The sequence below is a fragment of the Peromyscus eremicus genome, chromosome X (assembly GCF_949786415.1).
Source record: "Peromyscus eremicus chromosome X, PerEre_H2_v1, whole genome shotgun sequence".
NCBI lineage: Eukaryota > Metazoa > Chordata > Mammalia > Rodentia > Cricetidae > Peromyscus > Peromyscus eremicus.
This window is the reverse complement of record NC_081439.1, coordinates 118,540,758-118,566,951: the sequence shown is the minus strand read 5'-3', so window position 1 is coordinate 118,566,951 and position 26,194 is coordinate 118,540,758. Positions and strand designations below refer to the sequence as shown.

The 26,194-nt window shown below is 38.5% G+C and overlaps 1 protein-coding gene across 2 annotated transcripts in view; it reads left to right on the top strand.

The window, feature by feature from the left end:
• Nucleotides 1-26,194, top strand: part of Atp11c (ATPase phospholipid transporting 11C) — a 178,875-nt gene that overhangs the window by 102,888 nt on the left and 49,793 nt on the right. For both annotated transcript variants that reach the window (XM_059250219.1, XM_059250218.1), the window contains exons 13-19: nucleotides 13,317-13,478; nucleotides 14,127-14,278; nucleotides 14,834-14,905; nucleotides 16,609-16,682; nucleotides 18,051-18,154; nucleotides 18,805-18,986; nucleotides 23,445-23,708. In XM_059250219.1, the coding sequence (XP_059106202.1) occupies nucleotides 13,317-13,478; nucleotides 14,127-14,278; nucleotides 14,834-14,905; nucleotides 16,609-16,682; nucleotides 18,051-18,154; nucleotides 18,805-18,986; nucleotides 23,445-23,708 (1,010 nt within the window). The remainder of the gene's footprint in view (nucleotides 1-13,316; nucleotides 13,479-14,126; nucleotides 14,279-14,833; nucleotides 14,906-16,608; nucleotides 16,683-18,050; nucleotides 18,155-18,804; nucleotides 18,987-23,444; nucleotides 23,709-26,194) is intronic.

Here is a 26,194-nt window from a genome sequence, read left to right as displayed (position 1 = left end):
TTGACTCTAAAGCCAGAACCATGTAGCCAAAGCTGCCAAGTTCTACTGCTTGCTGGAGCTGGACCATGGCCCCCTCATTCAATTACATTGTAGCTAGAGTTTTCATTCCAGGTCCCACCAAGCCCTGCAGTCCAACAGCCCACTTATAAAATAAACACACAGACGCTTATATTATTTAAACTGTTTGGCCTAATGGCTCAGGCTTCTTGTTATCTAGTTCTTATATCTTAAATTAACCCATTTTATTAGTCTATAAGTTGCCACATGGCCCGTGGCTTACTGGTACCTTACATCTCGCTTGTCATGGCAGCGGCTGGCAGTATCTCTCTGACTCAGCCTTCCACTTCCCAGAGTTCTCTTCTCTTTGTCCCACCTATACTTCCTGCCTGGCTACTGGCCAATCAGTGTTTTATTTATTACCCAATCAAGCAATACATGTAACATACAGAACATACCACAGCACTACATCTTCACCAGCTTTCTGTTTACGATGCATTCCTTCACTGCCTAAACTTGGCTGTCCTGAAACTTGCTCTGTAAACCAAGCTGGCCTCAAACTCAGAGATCCACCTGCCCCTGCCTCTGGAGTTCTGTGATTAAAGGTGTGTACCAACACACCTTGCTCTAAGCTTTTCTTTAATTCCTTTTCACAAGTTGGAAGATTAGCTAGTTGGGATCTTGCCATAAGGTCACCATTCCCTTTGTTCCATTTAACATCAGGCTTTTCTATTATTATTATTATTATTATTATTATTATTATTATTATTATTTCTTTATTAAGAAATTCACCTACTCACTCCACACACCACCCACAGATCCCACCTCCTCCTTTCTCCCTCCTCCCTCCTCCCAGCCCTCTCTCCCAAGCTACTCCATATCCCCACATCTCTCAAATCAAGATCTCCCATGGGGAGTCAGCAGAGCCTGGCACCCTGAGCCTAGGCAAGTCCAAGCCCCTTCCCACTGCACCAAGACTGCGTAAGGCGTCACACCACAGACACTGGATTCCCAAAAGCCTGCCCATGCACCAGGGATGGATCCCCATCCCCCCCCTGGGTGCACCCCAAACAGTTTGTGCCAAACAACTGTCTTCTGTATCCAGAGGGCCTAGTCCAGTCCCATGGGGGCTCCACAGCCACTAGTCTACAGTTCATGGTATTCCATCTCTGCACGTCTTCCCATCATAATCTCGACATCCCCGCCTGCAGAATCCCTCCTCTCTCTTATCAATTGGATTCCCAGAGCTCAGTCTGGCACCTGGCCATGGATCTCTGCATCTGCCTCCATCAGTCACTGGACAAGGCTGCATGACGACAGTTAAGGTATTCGCTGGACTAGTCACCAGAGTAGACCAGTCCAGGCACCCCCTAGACCACTGCCAGCAGTCCAAGGTGGGGTCATCCCTGTGGATTCCTGAGAGCGTCCTCAGCACCCTGCCTCTTCCCATTGCCTAGATTTCCCCATCCATCACGGTATCTCCCTCCGTGCCCTTGTACTCTGTCCCCGCTCCAGCTCAACCCTCCCATTCCCCTATGTTCTCATCCCCCACTCTTCACCTTCTGCTACCCCCCCCCACACCCAGTTCACTCATGTAGGTCTCATCTACTTCTCCTTCACAGGGTCATCCATGTGTCCCTCCTAGGGTCTTTTCCTGTTAGCTAGCCTCTCTGGAACTGTGGGTTGCAGTCTGGCCATCCCTTCCCTCACATCTAGTATCCACTTATGAGTGAGTACATACTATGTTTGTACTTCTGAGTCTGGGTTATCTCACTCAGGATGATATTTCCTAGCTCCATCCATTTGCATCAGGCTTTTCTTAAATCTGTTTATCTGCTTGAACATAGGGTTTAGCTCTATTCCACTTCCTGGTGCTCCTTTTCTCCTCAAATTGTACATTTTGTAACTTTTCTTGGTCAGTGGGCTCCTCTTCATTATATATCTACATAAGTATGGCCACTAATAACCACATGACACAGTGTACCCTAGGCTGTTTTGAAATCTCCTCCTCAAATGTAGTTTATCCAAAACTCTTCAATTTACTCTTAGGCAGACTTTTTGGACAAGGGCAAAAAGCAGCCACATTCTTCACCAAATCATCACGAGAATAGCCTCCAGGCCATATACTAACATTTTTCTCTGAAACCTCTTGAGCCAGGTCCCCACTGTTCAAATCACTCTTAGCACCACTGTCTTCCATGTACCCACTAGTATGGCCCATTAAGATCTACTTAAAGCCTTCAACTTATTTTCTAATCCAAAGTCTCCATTCCTCTAAAAACAAGGTCAGACCTATCATAGCAATACCCCAGTCCCTGGTACCAGCTTCTCTCTTAGTTAGGGTTTCTATTGCTGTGAAGAGATACAATGACCATGGCAACTCTTATAAAGTAAAACTTTTAATTTGGGTGGTTTATATTTTCAGGTTTAGTACATTATCTTCATGGTGCAACAGAGTGGTGTACAGGCAGACATGGTGCTGGAAAAATAGCTGAGAGCCCTTCATCTTGACTCGCAGGCAACAGAAATGAACGTCACACTAGGCCTAGCTTGAGCATATGAGACATCAAAGACCACCCCCACAGTGACACACTTCCTTCAACAAGGCCACACCTCCTAATAGTGCCACTCTCTATGAACCTATGGGGCCATTTTTATCTAAATCACCACAGTAACCATTCCTTCTATTGATACATAACTCAAAGAAAAATAATTAATGCAGACAGGTAATTAAAGGTTTACAGTATTTTGAGCCAGGCGGTGGTGGCGCACGCCTTTAATCCCAGCACTCGGGAGGCAGAGCCAGGTGGATCTCTGTGAGTTCGAGGCCAGCCTGGGCTACCAAGTGAGTTCCAGGAAAGGCGCAAAGCTACACAGAGAAACCCTGTCTCGAAAAAACCAAAAAAAAAAAAAAAAAGGTTTACAGTATTTTTACAACTGTCACTTCAGTTTTTTAACTAGAATTTTTGCAAAGGATAAAATTTATACATTTGAGTGTTACAGAAATCCATATAAAAATTCACCAAGTGTTAGATTATAAACAGGATATGTGGTTTTCATTACTTTTGAATTTTTTGTGTATAGAATAAGGTGTAATAAAATATAGCTATTTTACACATGCATATTGTTAACCATGGTTGTCCTATATTGACATTTTCTAGTGTACATTTCTTACCACATTGAACATAGACCTAGCAAGCTATGTTTATTCCTTCCTTCTCAATACCATATCCCAGTGTACTTGCTTCAAATAACAGTGTAACCAAGACCATGCCCTTGTTTCTAGCATAGGTGCATTTACTTTCTAATACAGTGCAAGCTGTAATTCCAAGTAATGACTTCTTATGTGCTTTTCTCATTGTTGTTTTGTTTTTATTGGTCTTAGTGACTGAACTTAAGATATCAAGAATGGTAGGCAAATGCTCTACCATTTGGTTAATGCATTCACTTCTTTTTTACTTTTGAGACAGGGAGTTACTTAGTTGCCCAGGTAGGCTTTAAACTCACCTTGTAGCCCAGGCAATCCTTCAGTTTCTGGTATTCCTCCCTCTGCTTCCCAAGTAGATCTGTTACAGACTTGTGCCACTTGACCTAGCTTTCTTATTAGTATTGAGATAGATTTTTTTCCCTTGTCTAAATTTACTGTATATTGTGTAATGATGCTTATTGTTGGAGAGAATCTTTTGGCTTGCTGTTAATTCTCATGATAGTTATATTAGAGTAGTATAAATGTAATTTCTGTGACTAGAAAGTGCAAATTCAGGCATGAAACTATAGCTAGAACAAGGCCTCACACTTGTTTGAAATGGCACTGATTTGCATCTTTAACTCAACTCTCACTAAATTTAGCCGTTTTAACGGTCATACTCTCTATATCTTCCCTTTTTAATTTTTAATTTTTATTTTATGTGTATGGGCGTCCTGGCTGCATGTATGTCTCTGGACCATGTGTGTGCAGTGTCTTTGGAAGCCTGAATAGGCATCAGATCCTCCAGGATTAGAGTTACAGATGGTTGTAAACTGCTACATGGGTCTGGGAATTGAACTTGGGTCCTGAAAGAACAGCCAGTGGTCTTAATCACTGAGCCATATCTCCAGCCTCTATTTCCACTCTTGACACAACCTTTGCCTAATCCAAAGTACCATTTCACAATTGCAATTGGAAGGGCAAAAGGACTTTGCATGTACTACTCTGTTTAGAACTGACTGCAGGATACTGGTAGCTCAGACCTTGGAGTCTACATTCCTCATAGATTCTGGAAATGCTGAAACAGTGCAAGAAGTAAGTGGAACGATGGCATTTTCCTTAGATATTTCCAGAAGATTCTTTTATTAATTAATTGAGCTGTCACAGTTGATACCAGCCTTTTTATGCCTCATATTTGCACATAAGGGGCCAAGTTGAGTAGAGTTACTTTAATCTTAATAAAATGTATCATTCTACAGGCTTTTAGCATGAGAAAACATTTAAATGCACAAGCTACCAGCTCATATTTGATGCCAAGTAAATGTGTGTCATGTTTGTTGCCTGGCTATAGGGATTTTTCTATCCAGAAGCAGAAGACAAGGCATTAGATAGCCTAAGGCTAGCCTCAGCCACTAATGCAAATATAATAGATATCATTCCATAGTTGGAACTTAATGAATCCTAGAGGCAGACAGGATACCCAGGCCAGGTTCCACTTGATAGGACTCTTACCTCATTTTTTCAGATCTCCTCTTATCTCCTCTTCAGCAGTACCTTTATTACCTATAGGAATAGTCTAGTCTGGCTCTTACTTTCTAGATTGTGTTACGACTACAGGAAGTTAAGTAGAGCTTTGGGTAATGATCTGGTAAATTTGATCAGTGGAAAGAAGCTACTACTTTTATTTCAATTACCATTCGGTTCCCCAGCCAAACTCTGCATTTCTGGATATGGTTGTCATTTCTCCAAATCACAAAGTTAATGGCAGATCACTCCTTCAATTAGTATGATGCCTAAACAACTTGAAATAATTATTAGCTTGTATGTGTAGAAACTACCTGAATGAAAATGCAAAGAAGTCTTGAAATAGTTTCTTAGGCCATTTAGCATGCAATGGACTGTTACACAAAAAATTAAGTGTAACCAATTTCCTCTTTTATGAGCCGTAATTCAAGCTGTAGAGCTTTTTATGTTACTAAAAAAATCAGTTCATTGCCATCAAGGCCATTGTAAATATTTGCTTTAGTGACCCATTGGTATTAAAACTGTATAGAAAGGTATATAGTGGAACAGTGCTTGGTGTAAGAAACAAAACACAGATTGCTTAATTTAATTAGAAGGTTATAAGATTTTTTCCTTATTAAAAACACCAATCTTTCATAAAAGTGAATGGTTTTAATGGCTCTTAAAAAGGTTGTAGGACTACCCTTCTCCTTTAAATCCCCCGGTCTTCAAGGTTGGATAAAGCACAAGGACAAAAAGCCAAACGAATGGAAACACATGAACTATGAACCAATGGCTGAGGGGTCCCCAAATGGATCAGGCCCTCTGAATGGGTGAGACAGTTGATTGGCTTGATCTGTTTGGGAGGCATCCAGGCAGTGGGACCGGGTCCTGTGCTCATTGCATGAGTTGGCTGTTTGAAACCTGGGGCCTATGCAGGATCGCTTGGCTCGGCCTGGGAGGAGGGGACTGGACCTACCTGGACTGAGTCTACCAGGTTGATCTCAGTCCACGGGGGAGGCTTTGCCCTGCAGGAGGTGGGAATGGGGGATGGGCTTGGGGGAAGGTGAGGGGGGAGAACAAGGGAATCCGTGGCTGATATGGAGAGCTGAATTGTATTGCAAAATAAAAAAAAAAATCCCCCGGTCTTGTAGCTATATCTAGTTATATGACATCATTATTTTAGGGGGCGCATTCAACACAGGATTTCTCTGTGTGTAGCCCTGGCTGTCCTGGAACTCAGTCTGTAGACCAGGTTGGCCTCAAAATTACAGAGATCTGCCTGCCTCTGCCTCCTAAATACTGGGTTTAAAGGCATGTGACACCACTGCCCTAACATTATCATTCTTAAATATAAATTCTGATTCCACTAATTCAATACAGCTGTTGTTTTGAGGTCTTAACATGTACTGGGGATATGCTCTATGTACTGAAGTTACTATTATGAAGTTAAAAAAAACTGAAATTATCCACTACCTGCCTGGGCAAACATATTAGACCTAACTATATTAGTATGATTATAATTAATCAGAAACATTAGATGGTAAGGGACAGTAGAAAGAATCTTAAGACTAATTTTGGTCAGTATTAATCAGCATATATATATATTAGGCAGGACATACTTGTTAAGCTTTATGTTTAGTCATTATAGTGTTTATTTCTGCTCTGCCACCCAGCTCCCAAATAAATCACCTATGGAGGCTTATTTTTAATTATAAATGTCCAGCCTTATTTTGGCTTCTTTCTTGCCAGCTTTTCTTAACTTAAATTATCCCCTCTACCTTTTGCCTCTGGGCTTTTCCCATTGTCTTCTGTAAGTCTTACTCTTACTCTATGGTTGGCTGTGTAGCTGGGTGGCTGGCCTCTGATGTCCTCCTCCTTCTCTGACTACTTCTTTCTTCTCTCCTCCATCTCTTTTCTTCTTGTCCTCCCATATTTCTCCTTCTATCTTCTCCTGCCTTGTTATTGGCTGTTCAGCTCTTTATTAGACCAAGTGTTTTAGACAGGCACAGTAACACAGCTTCACAGAGTTATACAAATGCAACATAAACAAAATTAACACACCTTAAAATAATATTCTACTACATTATAGCCTTATCCATCAAATATTTTACTTTAGCCAGGGTGGTGGTGGCGCACGCCTTTAATCCCAGCACTCAGGAGGCAGAGGCAGGCGGATCTTTGTGAGTTCAAGGCTAGCCTGGTCTACAGAGCGAGATCTAGGAGAGGCTCAAAGCTACACAGAGAAACCCTGTCTCGAAAAACCAAAAAAAAAAAATATGTATTTTACTTTAAAGAAAAAAAGAAGAGATTTTTCTCAAGATTTGAGTGATAAAGCTAGGCCTCTGAAATGTTCACTTAGGTTAAACCACTTGTTAGTTTTGTCTAATCAATTTTTACTTACAAAATAGGTAACTTCATGTGTTCAGTCTAGTTCAAGAGTTCTTGATTAATTTTTTTTCCCTTCACTGGTCTCAGAGTAACCCACAATACTGTCATCATTCAAATGGTAGTCACAGTACATGTTTTTCTTTGTGATTCCGATCATCCAGTTATAATCAAAATTTACATAGACTCTTGATTGAATTTCATTAATTTGACAGCATGACCCCAAAAAACTCAAGGAAACATAATATTGCTTATCATTTTATTCAAATGTTGATGAAAAAAGATACAGATGAGTAAGCAGACGACAGCAGGCAAGGTACACAGGAAGGAGTGCAAACCTCTAATGCCGTCTCTACTGTGCCAGCCTTCAGGAAATCTCCACATGATCAGTTCTCTGCAAGGTGGTCTTGTTTTGTTTTGAAGGTTCAATAGAAGTAACAAAGCATAATACAACTGCTTAAATCATTGGCCATTGGGGATAACTTAACCTCTACCTCTTTTATCCTCTGTTATTAGTATTTTACTCTTTTGGGGGGGGGGCTGCCACCCAGCTACCAAATAAATCACACACGGAGGCTTATTCTTAATTAGGAATGCCCGACTTTAGCTTGGCTTTTTTCTAGCCAGCTTTCCTTAACTTTAAATTATCCCCTCTACCTTTTGCCTCTGGGCTTTTCCCGTTCTCTTACTTCTATGAATCTTACTCTTACCCCATGGCTAGCTGGGTGGCTGGCCCCTGGAGTCCTCCTCCTCCTCTGGCTGCTTGATCTCTTCACTCCTCCATCTCTTTCTCTTCCTCCTCCTCCTCCAAGATTTCTCCTATATATTCTCTCTGCCTGTCAGCCCCACCTATCTCTCTCTCCTGCCTAGCTATTGGCCATTTACTTCTTTATTAGACCAGTCAGGTGTTTTAGACAGGCAAAGTAACACAAGTTCACAGAGTTAAACAAATGCAATGTAAACAAAAGTAACACACCTTAAAATAATATTCTACAACAATCCTCCCCCTCAGGGGTTCTGAATGGAGGTGAAAGTTCCAGCCATCAAATTAATGCCTTAGTTTCTCTAGTGACTTGCTATTCAGAAGGATAGCTAGCTATGGAAGGCCACCAGTTATCTCATTAGTATATAAAAGATACATATCTCTTTCTAGTGATTACCAGAGGTTTTTTAAGTTGTATTCAGGAGACAGAGATTATTAATATTAGATATTTCATAATGTAACAGTCTTTCCCCATTTCAGATACCCATCCCTTTATATCAAGAGGACATACAGCCTCAAATGGTAATGAGACATTGCTAGAATCCTATTCAATCATTAATAATTACCATAATTCATTATCCAGAATGTCTCCAAGGGTGAGAATATTGAGAAATAAAGGTTTCATCCAAAATTGTCCAATTCTAAAATTAGGAGCAGCAGGCTTTTGTTTTATTGAACTAGGCGACGCTGTCATCTCTTTCTCTGAGCCCCTTTTAAGGTATTGAGTAGTATTAGATTGCCCTCACATAATCCCATTTATTCATTTATGACCCACAACTGTGATTTCTGCTTTTCTTTATATCCAAACTTTCTCACTTTGGGAAGGGTAATTAGGTTTGTCTACTGTGCTCATCTAGACTATAGGCATCTAGTTAAGAGGAACCCTTGCTTAGCATTTATAGAATCTTGTATCCTACTCCCTACAGGAAAAATGAAAAACTTGAAATTTTTGCTTCAAAATCATTATGTTTCCAGCAGTTGTGGGGTTTGTTTGTTTGTGTATGTATGTTTGTGTAGATAATTGTTTTTTCAATAATGGAAATTAAACCAAGGACTTCACACATGCTAGCCAAGCCTCTTACCACTAAGGTATATCTCTAGCATTTTTCTTTTTTGAGAGAGGATCTCCCTGAAATACCCATGCTGGCCTTGAACTCACTCTGCAGCTCAGACAGAGCTTGACTTTGGCAATACCCCCACCTTAGCCTCCTTGTCAGCAGAGATCATCGACCTGTACCACCAAGCCCAGCACTTAATAGTTTCACCCTAGTCCTATAACCATTGCATCAGATTAAAAAAGAAAGAAAGAAATTGAGGTGGTCTGTGAAAGGAGAAAGAGGGCATTGAAGCATCCTGTGTTAGCAGATATTGCATAGTCCTCTATCTTCATCTACCTCTCTTGCAACATCCACCAGAAAAACAAGAATATCTAGTGGGGATACTCCTTTTATTACACCATGCTGAATATGAGCACACACTCATTGACCTGTCATCTCAAAATAACATTCTTACCAGACTAGAGATGCCATATGTGTTAGAAGCTATTTTAGAAAATAGAGAAGCAGATCAAATGTATATTTTACAATGTACAGCTAGCATAGGCTTTCTAGCCATAAAATGATGAACTTGACTTTGCTGATAGAGAGGAGTCTTTTCATCCAGCTCAAAGCTATCGTTAAAGAAGAAGAATCTGTTTGTGAGGCAGGGCCAAGCAGCAATCTCTCTTTTTATCCCTGTCCTTTAACTATGAAAATACTTTTTAATATTAATCACAACTAGTCCCATGTCTACTTTCCCTCAGTACATGGCATATGAGAATAGTTTTGTAAGTATTCTGATTCTAGAACCAACAGAATCAACATTGCCTAGGAATTTAAAATTGAAAATAAGATGCCTGTTTTAGTTTATAGTTTGTTGGCCTATACTTTCGAGATTTGGTGTTTGCAGACCTTTACTCTCCATACTGTTCCACAGAGACAAAAGAATTGTATATTTTATTTGAAGTTACCACCTTTAACACTAATACCTTAAGATTCTGAAAGGGGGCTAGAAAGGTAGTTCAGTCAGTAAAGTGTTTCCTTTAGAAGCACAAGGATATAAGATCTATCCTAGGGAACCACATAGAAAAGGCCCAGCATAGTGGCGTGTACTTTAACCCAAACACTGGGGAGGTGGAGATAGGCAGATCCTGAGGCTCACTAACTGGCTAGCCAAGCTTCCTTGGGGAGTGCCAGGTCAGTAAGAGATCCTAGCTGAAAAGAAAGATGGACAGTTTCTGGGGAACAACACCCAAAGTTCTCCTCTGGCCTCCGCATACATATACACACAAAAGAGACTAAATGGGCTAATACTAATCCAAATACATGATGTGAAGCAACCCAGGATTTGTTGAAAACTGAAAGTGAATATTTTGATCAAGAATAGAAAGCCTCAAAGAATTTCAGTTTATTTAGAAAAATCTAAATGATGCACAAGTAATACCACTAGGATCAATTTAAAAAGAGAATTCAAACTTGCTGGCTAATAGGGAAAAAGGAAGACTAGAATGCTTTATTTATGTCAGTGCTGCTACCATGAAAAGCTTTGAAAAATAATTAGAAAGCAACTACTGCTGGAGTTCATCTCTTTTACCATACATTATAAAAACCTTAATCGTGTGCTTATACTGGTTCTTGTCAGCCCATAATTTTAACTATTTAAGCATACATTACCAAAAAGGAGGATAAAATTGTGGGTTTCTAAAAGCCAGATGTTATAAATAGAATAGATAAAAACTGATAAAATGACTCAAAATGACTTATTAAATGCTCAAAATTAAATGACTTATAAAATGCTCAAAATGACTTATTATAATGGAAATTTTATTTCATTAGCATATTTCCCATTATTTGTAAAAATATACACATATATTATATTTTAACCTATTAATTGCCTTTTTTAATTTGGAAACATTTTTTAAGAATACCTGAGAAAATAGGACTGGAAAAAACTTTTAATTTTTTTATTACCCTTTACCTGTTGTATCTTCTAACTAGATAACTGTCAACATTTCTCTTCTGTATAATATGTTCTATAGTTGTAATGCTTTTTACATCAATGCAGTATTTTTTATTAAACTTTCTTCTTATTTATTCTTTGTGTCCTTCACATCATGCATCATGATCCCATTCATTTCCCACCCCTTTGTACCTGCCCTTGCAACCTCCCCTGTAAAATAAAATAAAATTTAAGAGGGAAAAAAGGACAAATTTCCTATTGGAAGCTATAGTATGACACAGTGAGTCACGCAGTAAATCCTTTTATCCATATATCTTTACATGTAAGTGTTCATTGCAAAGAGTCTTTGTCTGGCTGGGTAGTGGTGGCACATTCCCTTAATCCCACCACTGGGGAGGCAGAGCCAGGCTGATGGATCTCTGTGAGTTTGAGGCCAGCCTGGTCTACAGAGCGAGATCCAGGACAGGCACCAAAACTACACAGAGAGACCCTGTCGAAAAACAAAAAACAAAACAACAACAACAACAAAAAAAGTCTTTGAGGCCTCTGGTTTCTGCTGCACTATCAATGCTGGGCCCTCACTGGGACTCCTCTTGGATATCCTGTTGTTGCCCTGTGTCGTGGAAATCCTGCAGCTTTGGGTCTGCAGGACTGGCCTCCTTCAGCAGATCATAGATGGGGGGATGTTGGGGTGGGCCATTCATAACCCTGGTTCTGGGCCTAGGTAGTTGCTGGATTGGTCAGTCCTGCCAGCTCTCCCCTGTTTTCACTACCAGGGTGAGCTCTCCAGCATTGCCTTGGCTAGTTCACCCCTTGCAGTGATGAGGAAGAGGTGGGACCAATTCTCCCTCTTGCATCCTCAGGGTCTGTTCTCCCACACCTACACCTTCAGGGACAGCTCTACTGCGTGTGTGTGTGTGTGTGTGTGTGTGTGTGTGTGTGTGTGTGTGTGTGTGTGTGACTGATGATGATGACTCCCCCCTGCCCACACCACCATATGGCAGATGAGGGGTGGGGCAAGATCTCCCACGCTCATCTTCTCAGAGGGGCCCATGCCCAGTCAAAAGGGTCATCTCTCTGGTGCTTCCCAGGTGAGGTACAGGGTCCACTTCAGAGTACTGCAACTGGTAAGGAGGAGGTTTAGCTCCCTTGCCACCACAGGTAGCAGGGCAAGGTGGGGCATCTTTCTTTTGCCCTCATCACCACATGGCAGACGAGGGGGTGTGGCCAGCTATCCCACTCAGGGCCAGCTCACCCGCACCTCTGCCAACAGGGTCATCTCTACTGTGCTGCCCAGGCAAGAAGCAGGGCCCCCTTTCCTAAGTGCTGCAGCTGGTAAGGGGGAGGGTCAGCTACCTTGTCTGTCATATGTTGCAGGCAATGAGAGGCAATGAGGGGTAAGGGGAAAGGCGAAAGGCGTCTCTCCCTTGTCCACATTGCCATCAATGCGGTATTTTTATTGAGTCCTGACAAGATAGTTCCCCAGATAAAGGTGCTTGTCAACAAGCCTGATGACCTAAGATGGATCTCTGGATCCTACATTATGGAAAGAGACAACTTATGGGGGATATCTCTCTGTACTTTGTGAATATGTGTTGCTCTGATTGGTTGATAAATAAAGCTGTTTGGCCTATGGCAAGGCAGCCTATAGGCAGGCAGGAAATCCAAACAGAGAGACAGGAAGAGAAAGGAGAGGAAAAGCAGATGCCAGCTGCCACCAAGGGGACAACATAGCAGCAGACTGGTGAAGCCATGGAATACATGGCAAAACATAGACTAATAGAAATGGATTAATTTAAGATGTAAGAGCTAGCTAGCAAGAAGCCTGCAATAGGCTTTACAGTTTGTAAGTAATATAAGCCTCTGTGTGTTTAATTGGGTCTGAGCAGCTGTGGGACCAGGCGGGATGTAGGAAAACTTCCAACTACAGACAACTGTCTTCTACAAGTTGTCCTCCATCTATCTGTTTATTGGCATGCATGTTATATGTTATGATATGCACACATACACATACACCCAATGAATTTATAAAATGTAATAACATTTAATTGTGCTTTTCAAGGGGGAAAATACCAGTTTTTCTTTTATTGGTATGCCAGGTACATTTGTATTACATTTTTTCCATTGGATTATATACATGCTGGTGGGGGGATGTTCACTATGTTGTTTTCTTCATTGGGAAATTGACTTTTTACTTTACCTTATAAGAAACATTAAAGGATTAAATTAAAGGTACTTAGCCTAATAAAAATAGTCATGATTTTCTGTCCTGTTAGTCTTCTACATTAAGTAAGTTTCAGTGTCTTTGAAAATGCTCACAACTTTCTCATTCATTTGATAATACTGCATTTATAATTCCAACATTTGACAAGTCTTAGAAGAAATGATTTCTATGGCTATGGAAATAGGACTGCTTTCTTATAGCTGGCTAAAAATTAACAATATTAAAGAACATGTATATGTTTATGTCCTTGTTTTTAGGTGGATTATGTATTTACAGATAAGACTGGAACACTCACTGAAAATAGCATGGAGTTCATTGAATGTTGCATTGATGGGCACAAATATAAAGGCACAACTCAGGAAGTTGATGGATTATCTCAAACTGATGGGCCCTTAACCTATTTTGATAAAGCAGATAAGGTAACATTTTCCCGATTAATATTTTACCTGAGAAATCTTTGTAAGCATGCTTTATCCCTACATAGTAGAAATACAGAATTTTCCAGTGGGTGCATGATACAGACCTTTGAATAACCATTTGTACTTTTGACTACACCTTTCTTTTGTTAACACTTTTAGCATTTAGAAACAACTAGAACTTACAAGTAGAATTACAGGAAATGACATTTGAACAAAACATGAACTTGGCTGTATGTGGATTCACATATTTTTAAAAAATATCAGCTCCTCTAAGAATGTTGTCTCATCAAATCATTAACGTTCAAGTTTTTTCGTGTTAAACAAATCAAAGTCTCCTTACACATGAACACTTGCTAGATTGTGCCTTAGATACCTAACTACCTCTTAGGCCATGAAGAAATTACCACTTCTACCAGTTACTACTCTAATCTGGATGAGTTCATATATATTCCAGGGATACAGACTAGGAACCATTGATTTTGTTAGTTGCTAGATATGTGTTTGAGTATTGGGAATTTATAAATTTTCATTAGTTAGTTTCCTAGAGATTTTAACATTCTGTCAATTTAAACCTTTTCTTTGTGCACTGTGTGGTTACCTAGTGATAAAAATAAAAATAATAGTCATTTTTCTGTTTCTGTTCTACAGAACCGAGAAGAGCTCTTTTTGCGTGCTCTGTGTTTATGTCACACTGTAGAAATTAAAACAAATGATGCTGTTGATGGACCTACAGAAACAGCTGAATTCACCTATATCTCCTCCTCACCAGATGAAATAGCTTTGGTGAAAGGAGCAAAAAAGTAAGCTTTCTTTATATTTCTGTGAAAGTGAAACCGGGGGGGGGGGTAGGATTTCGTTTAATGTTTTTTCATTTGCTTCAGTAACTCTATCATGTGCCTCTCCTATTATGTAAGTTCAAAAAGAAAATAATGATGCATTGATTTTGCTTGCCTTATTTATACATCCCAGTCACTAGTCCAAACTGTCCTATTATTTTATAAATCATGTAACAGTGGCAGCTTTTGGACAACACATGTTCTTGCTGAGTGATGCCAGCAGTTTTGATGTCATTTGGTAACTGACAATCCAGTTTACCCATGAGATTCTAGATGACTAAGTACCTAAAAGGTCACACACTGTGTTTGCTGCAAAATTGGAATTACATTGTCTGCCTCTTGAATTCAGTAGTAGCCAGTCATTGGCTTGCTCTTTGTTGTCAGCTCATCTTGAAAAGGAAAATGCAATTGGAGATTGAGATAAAAGGAGAAAGGCATTTATAAGGATAGGTAATGACAGCAGAAGAGGAAATTAATTGTTTCTTGAAGATATACAAGTCTTTTTACTGTTTTTGATAGGTTTGGGTTCACATTTTTGGGAAATTGGAATGGACATATAAAAGTAGAGAACCAAAGAAAAGAAATAGAAGAGTAAGTAGCTCTGTGTTTTGATGTTTGTCGTTTTTTTAACCCTGTTGTATACGTTAAATGGATTCAGAAAGGAAAGAAAACTTATGTATGTACCTGTAAATACTGAACAGTATTCTCCCATTTCAGGGTTTTACATAAATACGGTTGGAGTAGGAAAAGCTACTTTTCATAGCTATTTTTCAGAGTATCAAAATAAGGGTTTGACACCAGGCTGAGATCCAGGAATCCGGTCAAAGAGAGAGAAGAGGGATTCTAAATGATCAAGGGCATCAAGATCATGATGGGGAAACCTACAGAGACAACCAAATCAAACTAGTGGGAACTCATGAACTTTAGATCAACACCTGTGGAGCTTCGATGGGACTAGACTAGGCCCTCTGCATAAGCGAGACAGTTGTGTAGCTTGATCTGCTTAAGGGGCCCCCTAGCAGTAGGATCAGGATCCATCCCTGGTGCATGAGCTGGGTTTTTGGAGCCCACTACCTTTGGTGGGATCCCTCACACAGCCTTGATGCAGGGGGAGGGGCTTGGACCTGCCTCTCCTGAGTGGACCAGGCTCTGCTGACTCCCTATGGGAGGAGGCTTTACCTTGTTGGAGGAGGGAATGGGGGCACGGGTTGGGGAGGAGAAGGCTGGAGGGACAGGAGGAGGGAAGAGGGGGATCTATGATTGGTATGTGAAATGAATAAAAAATTTCTTAATAAAAAAATGAGGGTTTGAAGTAGAAGTTTCAGTTTGATTTACATGTTGTCTAGTAGCCAGAATGAGTCTTGCTGAACTATCTGTGAAATGTAGATAAAAATATTCACTCACAAGTCCCTCCTTTTTTAGCTCTTCTGTATTGTTGAATCTAATTAATAGTTCATCAATACATAGACAAATCTAAGCCACCTCATAATGTTGTTATACTCTTTAAACCCTTCTCTGACTTCTTACTGTTTTAAGATAAAATGCCATGTTTCTGAAATAGCACCAGAGTCCCCAGTTCTAAGCCCCTGCTTACTTTGAATACATTATACATATATAGCTTTTCTATCATTGAGTTTTCCAGAGATTGGAACTTTAAACTCTGTGAACCATGGCTGCCGTGTATGCATTCATACATTTTCTCCCCTATGCTAAAAGTCAGCCTCATTTCCTCATCATGTCATTCTTTTAGAATCCAGCACATACCCTTTTCCAGGAAACATTCTTTCAGTAGGCCTTTTTTCTGTGCTCGGGTCTCTCCCTTTTGAGTATTTTTGATATAAGTATTTCGTGGACATGGAATATAGTTATGTTCATTATCCTTTGTCTCTTCTATAATATGGTAAGTTTTTGGACAGAAGTCTTTGGCAGTTTCATCTCAATTCCTTAGAACCTAGCACATTGTCTAACCCCACAGTAGATACTCCAAAATTACAATCACACTATACCCCCTCCAGAGCTGGCTTGGTGAGCCAGTTCTTTGTTTTTCATTCCTATGTAGTCACTCTCTTTATAAGTTATACAGTGAGAAAATAAAAATAACTTTCACTGCTATTATCAGCATGCTCTACATGCAGAGAAATTCCAAAGAAAAGTGAAAGTACCAGTTGTATACAAAACTAGCTCTCCACATCCAAAGAGCAAAGCTTTGCGTTCATTAAGATGTTTCAGTCATGTGCTTTTTCTTATTCAGCATAGTTGAGGTATTTCACTTTTTTGTCTTTCCTTTCCTAAAGGTATGAACTTCTCCACACCTTAAATTTTGATTCTGTCCGCCGACGTATGAGTGTAATTGTAAAGACCCAAGGAGGTATGCATCTTTAAAATTTGACTTCTCTATCTTTTTCTACTTAAGGTTTATTTATCAACTTTTTGAGGAAAGAAACATTTTATGTAGTTTAGGATTAAGCAGTCTTGCAGATTTTACTGAAACAGCACCTCTATATCGCCTAATGGTCTGGAATTACCAATTTAGAAGCCTAGAGTTCAGAGACTGGCTGGTTTTCAATCCTTCTCTGACCTCTCTTATTCTCCTACTGCTTTATACTCCTCGGAAGCAAGTCAAGTAGAGATGTATAATTAACTCAAGTTTCTGGGAAAGGACATTTTTGTTTCATTCCAGAGCTAAGAATTGTGAAAGAATAAAACTTGCCTTTCAGAGAAATGGGTACCGTCATGTCTAGGCTCCTCAATGTCTTTGGAAGTCACTATAGTAGTTTGCTTTCTGTTCAGATTCTGAAAAACCCATGGGAGAGCACTTCTACTTTATTCACAAGCTCTCAGATGTATGTATATGTGTGCACATGTGTTTCTTTGGCCTAAGAGGTTTATTTTCAAAATATCCTTGATTTATTTTAGTATTAATTTTCTGTTGCAAATTCTTAATGAGAATAGGAGAATAAAGACAAACCCATAGAGAAACACTATACTCATGCTTTCTGGGATGACTGAAAAGTCATGAGATTGGTTTTAATATATCTCCGTGAAATTTGTTTATGACTTAAACATACTTCAGATGTGTGATTAGAAATGAAACATTTAGCATTTAAATACTTACTACTTTTATATGTGCACATCTATACCCATATTCTTCTGCAAATGGTAAAATGCCTGCAAAAATGATATGCAAAGGTCAGTGGTCCCAAAGCTACACTTTTTAATTTGCTCAGCTATTTGCCTCATAAGGATAAAGTATCTTTTAATCCTCAACAGTACATGATCTAAAACTGTACTTATAATATCAGCATTCTACAGAAATATTTTCAAGTTCCCAGTATAACCCATAAAGCAAGTGTTCTTCTTGTTTATTCAAAATGCATTCAAGCTGTTGGAGCATGAGTTTGGTTCTTGGCTCTAGGTTGTGACTGGCTGCATTTTCAAAGATAAGTCATCTGGAGTTCCTTGACACAGCCTAGCAGTCCACGATTTACTGGGAGAAACTATAGCAGGGGTACATGTAGTAATATCTAGTTTGTGTATTGTGTCTACGATGTTCTGCAGAGATGGTGATTCTTCTTCTGACAAACTAAAGCTCTAGATATTTCATTCCATTTGAACATTGCAAGACAGATTCAAAAATATATAGCAGCTGCATGAGAGAGGCCATCTTAACAAAGTTACCTCTTCTTAAAATCCTAATACCAGTCTTTAAATTGAGTACTTTGATTCTTTATTTTAGGAGATATACTACTTTTTTGTAAAGGAGCAGATTCATCAGTTTTTCCCAGGGTGCATAACCATGAAATTGAGTTAACCAAAGCTCATGTGGAACGTAATGCAATGGTGAGTCTGTGCCCCTCCCTTCAATAAGTAAATGGAGAAATACTGGATATAACTATGTTTATCATTTTTAAATAGATGTTAAAGTTAATTTTAGTTTATTTTATAGTCTATTTCTTGTGCTTGGAAATTTGGTTATATTCCTATATTCTTTATTTTAACATAAACTATTATTCTAGATCAATATTGTGGTCAGAACTAGTACTTGGTGAAGATGTTTTAAGGATCTTTTCAAAAGAGCTATTATTTATTTAGAACTTGACTGAATGTTAACTTTTTAGTTGCATTCTGTTCTTTTTTAAAAATTAAATGTGTCAGAATTTCTCTTGTATAGATGGATAAAGCAAATGCATTTCAAGAATATGACTGGGGCTAGAGAGATGGCTCAGCAGTTAAGAGCATGCACTGGTCTTGCAGATGACCCAAGTTTGGTTCTCAGTACCTACAGTAGGTAGCTCATAACTGCCTGCAACTCAAGCTCCAGGAGATCTCATGTCTCTGGCCTCCACTGTCACCTGCACTCATGTGCACATAACCATACAGAGACATACACTGACACACAGTCAACACATAATTAAAATAAATCTTTATAAGAGTATGACATTCATTCAGCTATTACAGAAGTAACTGTAGACCTTCTGCTTTGCTTCTAGGATGGGTATCGGACTCTTTGTGTAGCCTTCAAAGAAATTGCTCCCGATGATTTTGAAAGAATTAATACACAACTAATAGAGGCAAAAATGGCCCTACAAGATAGAGAAGAAAAACTGGAAAACATTTTTGATGAGATTGAGACAAACATGAATTTAATTGGAGCCACTGCTGTGGAAGACAAGTAACAAAATACTCTTGCTAATTTTTTTTGAAGTTATAATTACATCATTTTCCCCTTCCCTTTTCTCCCTCTAAAACCTCCCATGTCCAACTCTACTTTGTTTTCTTTCACATTCATGACTTCTTTTCCTTTAATTGGCTGTTTGTGTGTGTATTCCTAAATATATAAATACCTATTCAGTCCATATAATGTTACTTGTATGTTTGTTTTCAGGGCTAACCATCTGGTATTGGATAACCAATTGGTATGCACTTCCCTGGGAGAGACTATTTCTCCTCCCTCAGCCAGCATTCCTTACTTATTTGTAGTTCTTTATCTCTTCCTGAGCTTTCCCCGGGCCACATTAGCATATCTACTGTATCATCTTTGTTCAGGTCTACTTTTATTATTTCAATGACCAGTCATTTTAGGTAGTATGACCCAGATTAGTAATTTATTCACATATTTTGAAATGTCTCATTTAGCACTGTCATCTGTGTAAAGCTAAAGATTGGTTTACCAAGTATAAAAAAATACAGCAGATTTTAAACTCTAGAAATAGTTTCAAGTTAAATACATGTATTTTAGAAAAAATGAATCCTTTATCATTATAGTTTTTTGAATATTTACTAAATCATATAATTGTTTATGTAACTTTTATAAAAATAGCCTTATAGTACATAAAGCAGGATTGTAGAATCATTATTTGAGCTATTTCCTAGAAGAATGGGTAAGATTTTGGTAAATGAGCAAAACAGCACAAGATTTTAATATGCTTCAGCAAGCCAGAATATATTTTTGAGTACTTTAAAATAAGATTAAAAATAAGACAGATATGTAAGGTGAGCTCTGTCAGACATTATTGTAGGACTTGGTCAGTAATCTGCTTGAAGTAATGTTTTAATTTCTTACTATCGTACAAGTTTTCAAAGTGTTGTAAATTACGAGAAGGGGACTAGAGAAATGGCTCTGTGGTTTAGCGTACTGGTTGCTCTTCCAGAGAATCTAGGATCACTTCCCAGCATCCACATGGTATCCATAGTCATCTGTAACTCCAGTCCTGAGGGATCGGATGCCTTCTTCTGCCACCCTTGGGCACCAGGCATGCACATAGTGTACAAATATATATGCAGAAAAAACAGCCATGCACATATAATACATTAATTAAATTTTTAATTATGCAAAAAATCACAGATGTATCCAACCAATTGAAAGTATTAAAGTTTTCATTTTATGTTAATATTTATTTATTATTTGATACTTTGATACATGTATGTAATGTAATTTAGTTTCTTCATTCCCATTAACCTCTCTCATCCTAGTCTTGCTCCCATTGACCCTCTTTTTAAGAACAAGGTCCCCTCCTATTTTTATGTCTGCTTCCTTGTCTGTCTGTCTTTCTGGGTTTGTTTGTTTGTTTGATTTTTGTTTTTTGTAACCCATTGAGTTCAGTTAGGGTTGCTTGCATAGGCATGAATGATATGATCATTTACTTGAGCATGGGCAATTTATTGGTGGCTGTGCCACTAAAGAAAATAACTATCCTACCTCAGCAATCACTAATTGCCAGTAGTTCCTCAGAGAGTAATTATGAGCTCCTTCCCCACCACCCGTGATAGAATCGTTGATAGATCTCATCTTGTGCAGGTAAACCAATCTGCTATGAATGCCTGAGTGTAGTGGCCATGCCACATCCAGAAGATAACAGTTCAAAGTACTCTTCCTCTGGATCTTATATTCTTTCCATTCCCTCTTTCATGATGTTCCCTAAACCATGGAGGGATAATACAAAATTCTTACTAAGTCTGAGCTGTCAACTGTCACTTATTTTCAGCACTTTGACCAGTTATGAATTACTTCAGTAATTATCACCCACTGCAAAGAGAATCTTCTCTAGCCAAGGTTGAGAGCAGCATTAATCTATGAGTATAAACATAAATATTTAAAAGACAGTTTGAGACCATTTCGGTTTATTTAAAAACAAAACAAAACAGTAGGTTACCTCTTAGAGCCTAGGACCTCCCCAGCTACAGACTTTTGGCATGAGTTTCTTTCCATGGAATGGATCTCAAATGCAATTTTTTTAAGATTTATTTATTTTACATGTATGGGTGTTATGCCTACATGTGTGCCTATTAGAATACATGTATGCAGTGCCCTCAGAGGCCAGAAGAGGTTCTCAGATCCCCAGGAACTGGAGTTACCGACAGTTGAAAGCTGCCATTTGGGTACTGGAAATTGAACCTAGGTCCTCTACAAGAGTAGCCAGTGCTTTTAACCACTGAGCCATCTCTCTAGCTCCCTCAAATACAACTTTTAAAAAACAATTGGTTACTCCTATCAGTCACATTCACAATATATTGCATCAGTGGACACATCTTACCTGGCAGGTTGGTATTGTAACTCAAAGGATTTATGGATAGATAAGACTCTTGATAGCTTTTCTCTCCTAGCAGCCTATATAACACCTTCAAGCATACTGAAAGCCAGCAAGCAGGGAGGAAGCTTACAACTCAGTTCTAGCCTTGATTTCTCTGTCCTGCAAGTATTGTGTATGGTATCTTCAGCCCAAGGGTTTTACCATCTAGTCCTGATAAGCAACCAAGAGCCATGGCAAGAGCTTGTTTTGTTTGGGGATCTCTGGGGCCTCACATTCACAAGGAAGAACCTAAAGAGATGGCTCAGCAGTAAAGAGTACTGGCTGTTCTTCCAGAGGACCAGGGTTCCAGTTCCAGGTAATCCAGCATCCTTTTCTGGCCTCCTCGGACCCTGTGTGCATGTGGCGCACAGACATACATGCAGGCAAAACACCCATACATATATAATATATAATATAATGTAATTTAATGTAATATAATTTTTAAAACTTAGAGAGTGGCATTTAGCACTTGGATTTTCATTTAATAACCTGTGGCTTGTGGAAGCACCATTACTCACCCATTCAAACTCATTTTATAAACATCACTTTACAAGACATGTGGCTACAAAACACCATGCAGCTATATTGAAGTATTCAAACAAGTACTTGCCAAAACCCAATGTCTGCACATCTAATGAATTTCTATATGTTTTTAATTATATTTTATTATTTAGCTTATAAACTAGCAAGTTCCATATGACTTTGTCCCATATAACCCTTTTTTTCGTTTACCCTCTTGCCCAATCTCCTCTTTATTCATCCTCATCTTCTCTAAAACCTTTCCATCTTCAATTTCTGTCCAGAAATTTTTTAAGAGTATCATATTTTTATTTTTAAGTGTGTGTGTGTGTGTGTGTGTGTGTGTGTGTGTGTGTGTGTGTATAAGATGGGTGTGAGGGAATGAGAATGCCTTGTATTTGGGAGTGCCCATGCAGGACAGACATCTGATCTCTTGTAACTGGGGTTGTTACAGGCTGTTGGGAGCCTCCTGACACATGTACTGGAAATCAAACTAGGGTCCTCTGAAAGAGTAATACATGCTTTAAACTCCTTACCATCTCTCCAGCCCCTCCTGAAAATTCTTTTAACGTATATTACAAAAAGTTAAGAAATTTCATTGTAATACTCCCATACATGCATATATTTTAATCATATTCTCTGCTTTTATTGCTCTTTCCTACCTTCTGTGTCTCTTCTTTGCCTTCCTCTTAACAAAATTTCTTTTGTAAAATTTCACTGATAACTCTGGTGGCTGAAAGGAACCCAGAGATTGTGTCATTCTTCTATCTTTACCTTTTAGAATTATTCTTAAATTCTCAATAAAAATTATTGGGTTTCCTTTATTTATTTATTTACTTACTTTTCTTTTTATGAGACAGGATCTCAACTGTGTGGCCCTGGCTTGCCTAGAGCACAGTATAAAGATCATGTTAGCATCAAACTCACAGAGATCTACCTGCATCTGCCTCCCATGTGCTGGGATTAAAGGCAAGCCACCATACTGAGCAGCTTTCCTAACATTAAAAGCTCCTCAAAGATAGAAATTTACTCACAGCCCCTATATCTAATTAGAATGTTTTAGCTCTTTCCATTTTGGAACACGTTAAGAATTTGTATGGTTCACCAGGCATGGTGGTTTATGCCTTTAATCCCAGCACTTGGAAAGCAGAGGCAGGGATCTCTGTGAGTTCAAGGCCAGCCTGCTCTACATAGTGAGTTCCAGAACAGTCAGAGTTGCATAGTGAGATGTCATAAAAAAATGCACTTAAAGTGGCAATGAATACAAACATTTGGTGAGTTTCTGGATAGTTTTGCTTATAGTTTCAATTCTTATTCTGCCACTGGTTACCAATTACCTTAAGAAATATGAAATTTTCTGAACTTCATTGTTTGAAATTCAATTTAGTAAGAAATAAGAAAAGCTTTGCCAGACAACACAACTGTGATAAGAAGTCAAAATTCTAGAATTGCATTGCTAGTGAGCTGTAAGAATGCTTGCTTCAACAGATCTTCTTCTGTCAAGAATTTTAGAGGTTAACAAGATTTCTTTGTGTTTGTAGGCTACAAGATCAGGCTGCAGAGACCATTGAAGCTCTGCATGCAGCTGGCTTGAAAGTCTGGGTGCTTACTGGAGACAAGATGGAAACAGCCAAATCCACTTGCTATGCCTGCCGCCTTTTCCAAACCAATACTGAGCTCTTGGAACTGACCACAAAAACCATTGAAGAAAGTGAAAGGAAAGAAGATCGATTACATGAATTGTTAATAGAATATCGTAAGAAGTTGCTGCATGAATTTCCTAAAAGCACTAGAAGCCTTAAAAAGTAAGAAAGTTAATCTATTTCTTATTTATACATTGATACAAATGTAAATAACGGATGCTTTGGCAGAAGACTCTATTTGCTGTAATTTATCATTCCCTGTTGATGTTTTATTCTTGTAAGTTAAAACCTTCCCCAGAGGACTTGGTTAATGGGCCATTTGAGATCATTTGTCACTTTATACTTCTCTTAATGTACAAGAAAATTAGATTTCTCAAGATTTCGTGTGAAAGCTTGTTTTTGTTTGTTTTGGCAGTGCTGTAAATTAAACCTAGGGCCTCACACATTCTAGGCAAGCATTCTACTACTGAGTTATCCCAGCTCTGTTGGTTTATAATTCATGTGTACACAAAAGCATAAAATTGTACATACTAATAGGTTAATGTGATATTTTGATGCATACATATACTGTATAATGTTTAAATTATAGCTAAACACTTTTTCCCAAAGCACTTTTCTTTATAGTAAAAACTTCCAGAGTCATTCCTTCTAGCATTTTGAAATTTATGTAAATTAGTGTTACCTATAGTCACCCCACTCTACAGATAATCCCCATCCTTATATCCACATATTCTCCCAGCCTTTGGTACACCCTTGTATTCTCAACTTCCATAAGATCAATGCTTTGAGATTCATATGAATAAGATCATATACTATTTGTCTTCCTGTGCCTGGATTGTTTTACTTGCTCATTATATTACACATAATATAATGAGCTCCATGTCATCTATGTAGTTGCAAATGACAGAATTTCACTATTTTGTAGCTGAATAGTATTCTATGTTATGTATGTCCCATTTTTTTCACCTGTTCATTAGTTGATAGATACTTAGGTTATTTCCATCTCTGGGCTCTTGTGAATAGTGCTGAAATGAACACTAGAGTACATATGTCTCTTTGACATTCATTTTGCTTTTATGTATAATCAGTAGTGAAATTTCTGGATTATAACAGTAGTTGTTTTCATTAAAAAAAACTTTTAAATTAGTTCAATTTCTAAACATTGGCATCTGGCATACAATAACATCAGTCTCTGTAACAGTTTCTACAAATTTTGAGGTCTGAGTGTGGGTTTTCAGTGTGGGTTCTTGTGCCTCAGTACTCCAACGGAAACTACATGAATAAACTTTGATTCTGTCTTTAACAAGAAAAGATTTATGGAGGCTAAGGGTTTCAAGAAAAGCTTCTGATTCACAACTCAGTGCCCAGAGATAAGACATCCTTCAGTTCTTCTTGTTGTCTAAGTTAATTGCTTGAATTTAGTGTAGCCATAAGTAAGTTGAATTCCTTTTCTGGAATACCACCAGTTGTACCTGCAGTAATTGCAGAGACCTCCTGTAGGAAAGACTATTTCCCTGTTTTTTCCCTGAAAATTTTTTTCGGGGCTGGAGAGATGAATCAGTGATTAAAAGGACATAGAGTACATACTGTTTTGCCAGAAAACCTGAGTTCAGTTCCCATCACCTACATTAGGTGGCTCACATAACTCAAGATACAGAGGATCTGATGACCTCTTCTGGCCTCTATGGGCATCTGCACTCATGTGTACATACCCACAAACGTAATAAAGAATAAAATAAATCTTTAAACTTTTTATTTATTTATTTGTATTTTATGTGTAGCGATGTTTTATCAGTAAATTATGCACTGTGTGTGTGTGTGTGTGTACACACGTACGTGTGTACGCGCGTGTGCTTTGTGCCAGTGGAGGTTAGAAGAGGGCACTGAATTCCCTAGAACTGGAGTTATAGGCAGTTGCAAGCTATCTATGGGTATGTGGGTACTTGGAACTGAACTCAAATCCTCTGCAAGAGCAGCAAGTGCTCTTAATCATTGAGCCTTTCTCCAGCCCTGTTTTCCATTTCTTAATGGAATACTATTAAGTGTTTTGTATGATTATTCTCATTTAAGCTTTATTAACAACTCAATTAGGCAAGTTTAATTCTCTTTATAGATAGAAACTGAGGCTCATAAAGTTAACTTCCTCAAAACCATACAGTTATTAAGGAATTTAACAAGTCTGTACAATTTCAGAGCCTCTTCTTTTTAACAGCTAAGCTTATGCATAGTCTATCTATGTATCTGATGTTTAAATAAGCTTTAAAATTAATAAACCACATTCATAAGGCTATGGCACATTTTAAAACAACTATTGTTGTTCCGGTACCTGATAGTGAGGTTGCATATTCATATCAATTACCGATGAGAAATGTTTCCTTTCTTTCTTTAGTCAAATAACATATATGGTCAGTCCAAATTACAATGAATGTTACTTGTCAGTTTTTCTTAGTTTGCTTAGGCTGCTGTAGCAACACCATAGACAGTGAATAGATATCATTCTCACAATTCTAGGTCCAAAAGTTTGATCAGAGTGCCATGATTTGGTGAGTACTTTCAGATAACAGATTATTTTGGTGTCGCTTCTTCAAATAAAAACAATTGTTCCAATACGTGAACCCAGTTAAACTTAATTCCAAAGATCTTGTCTC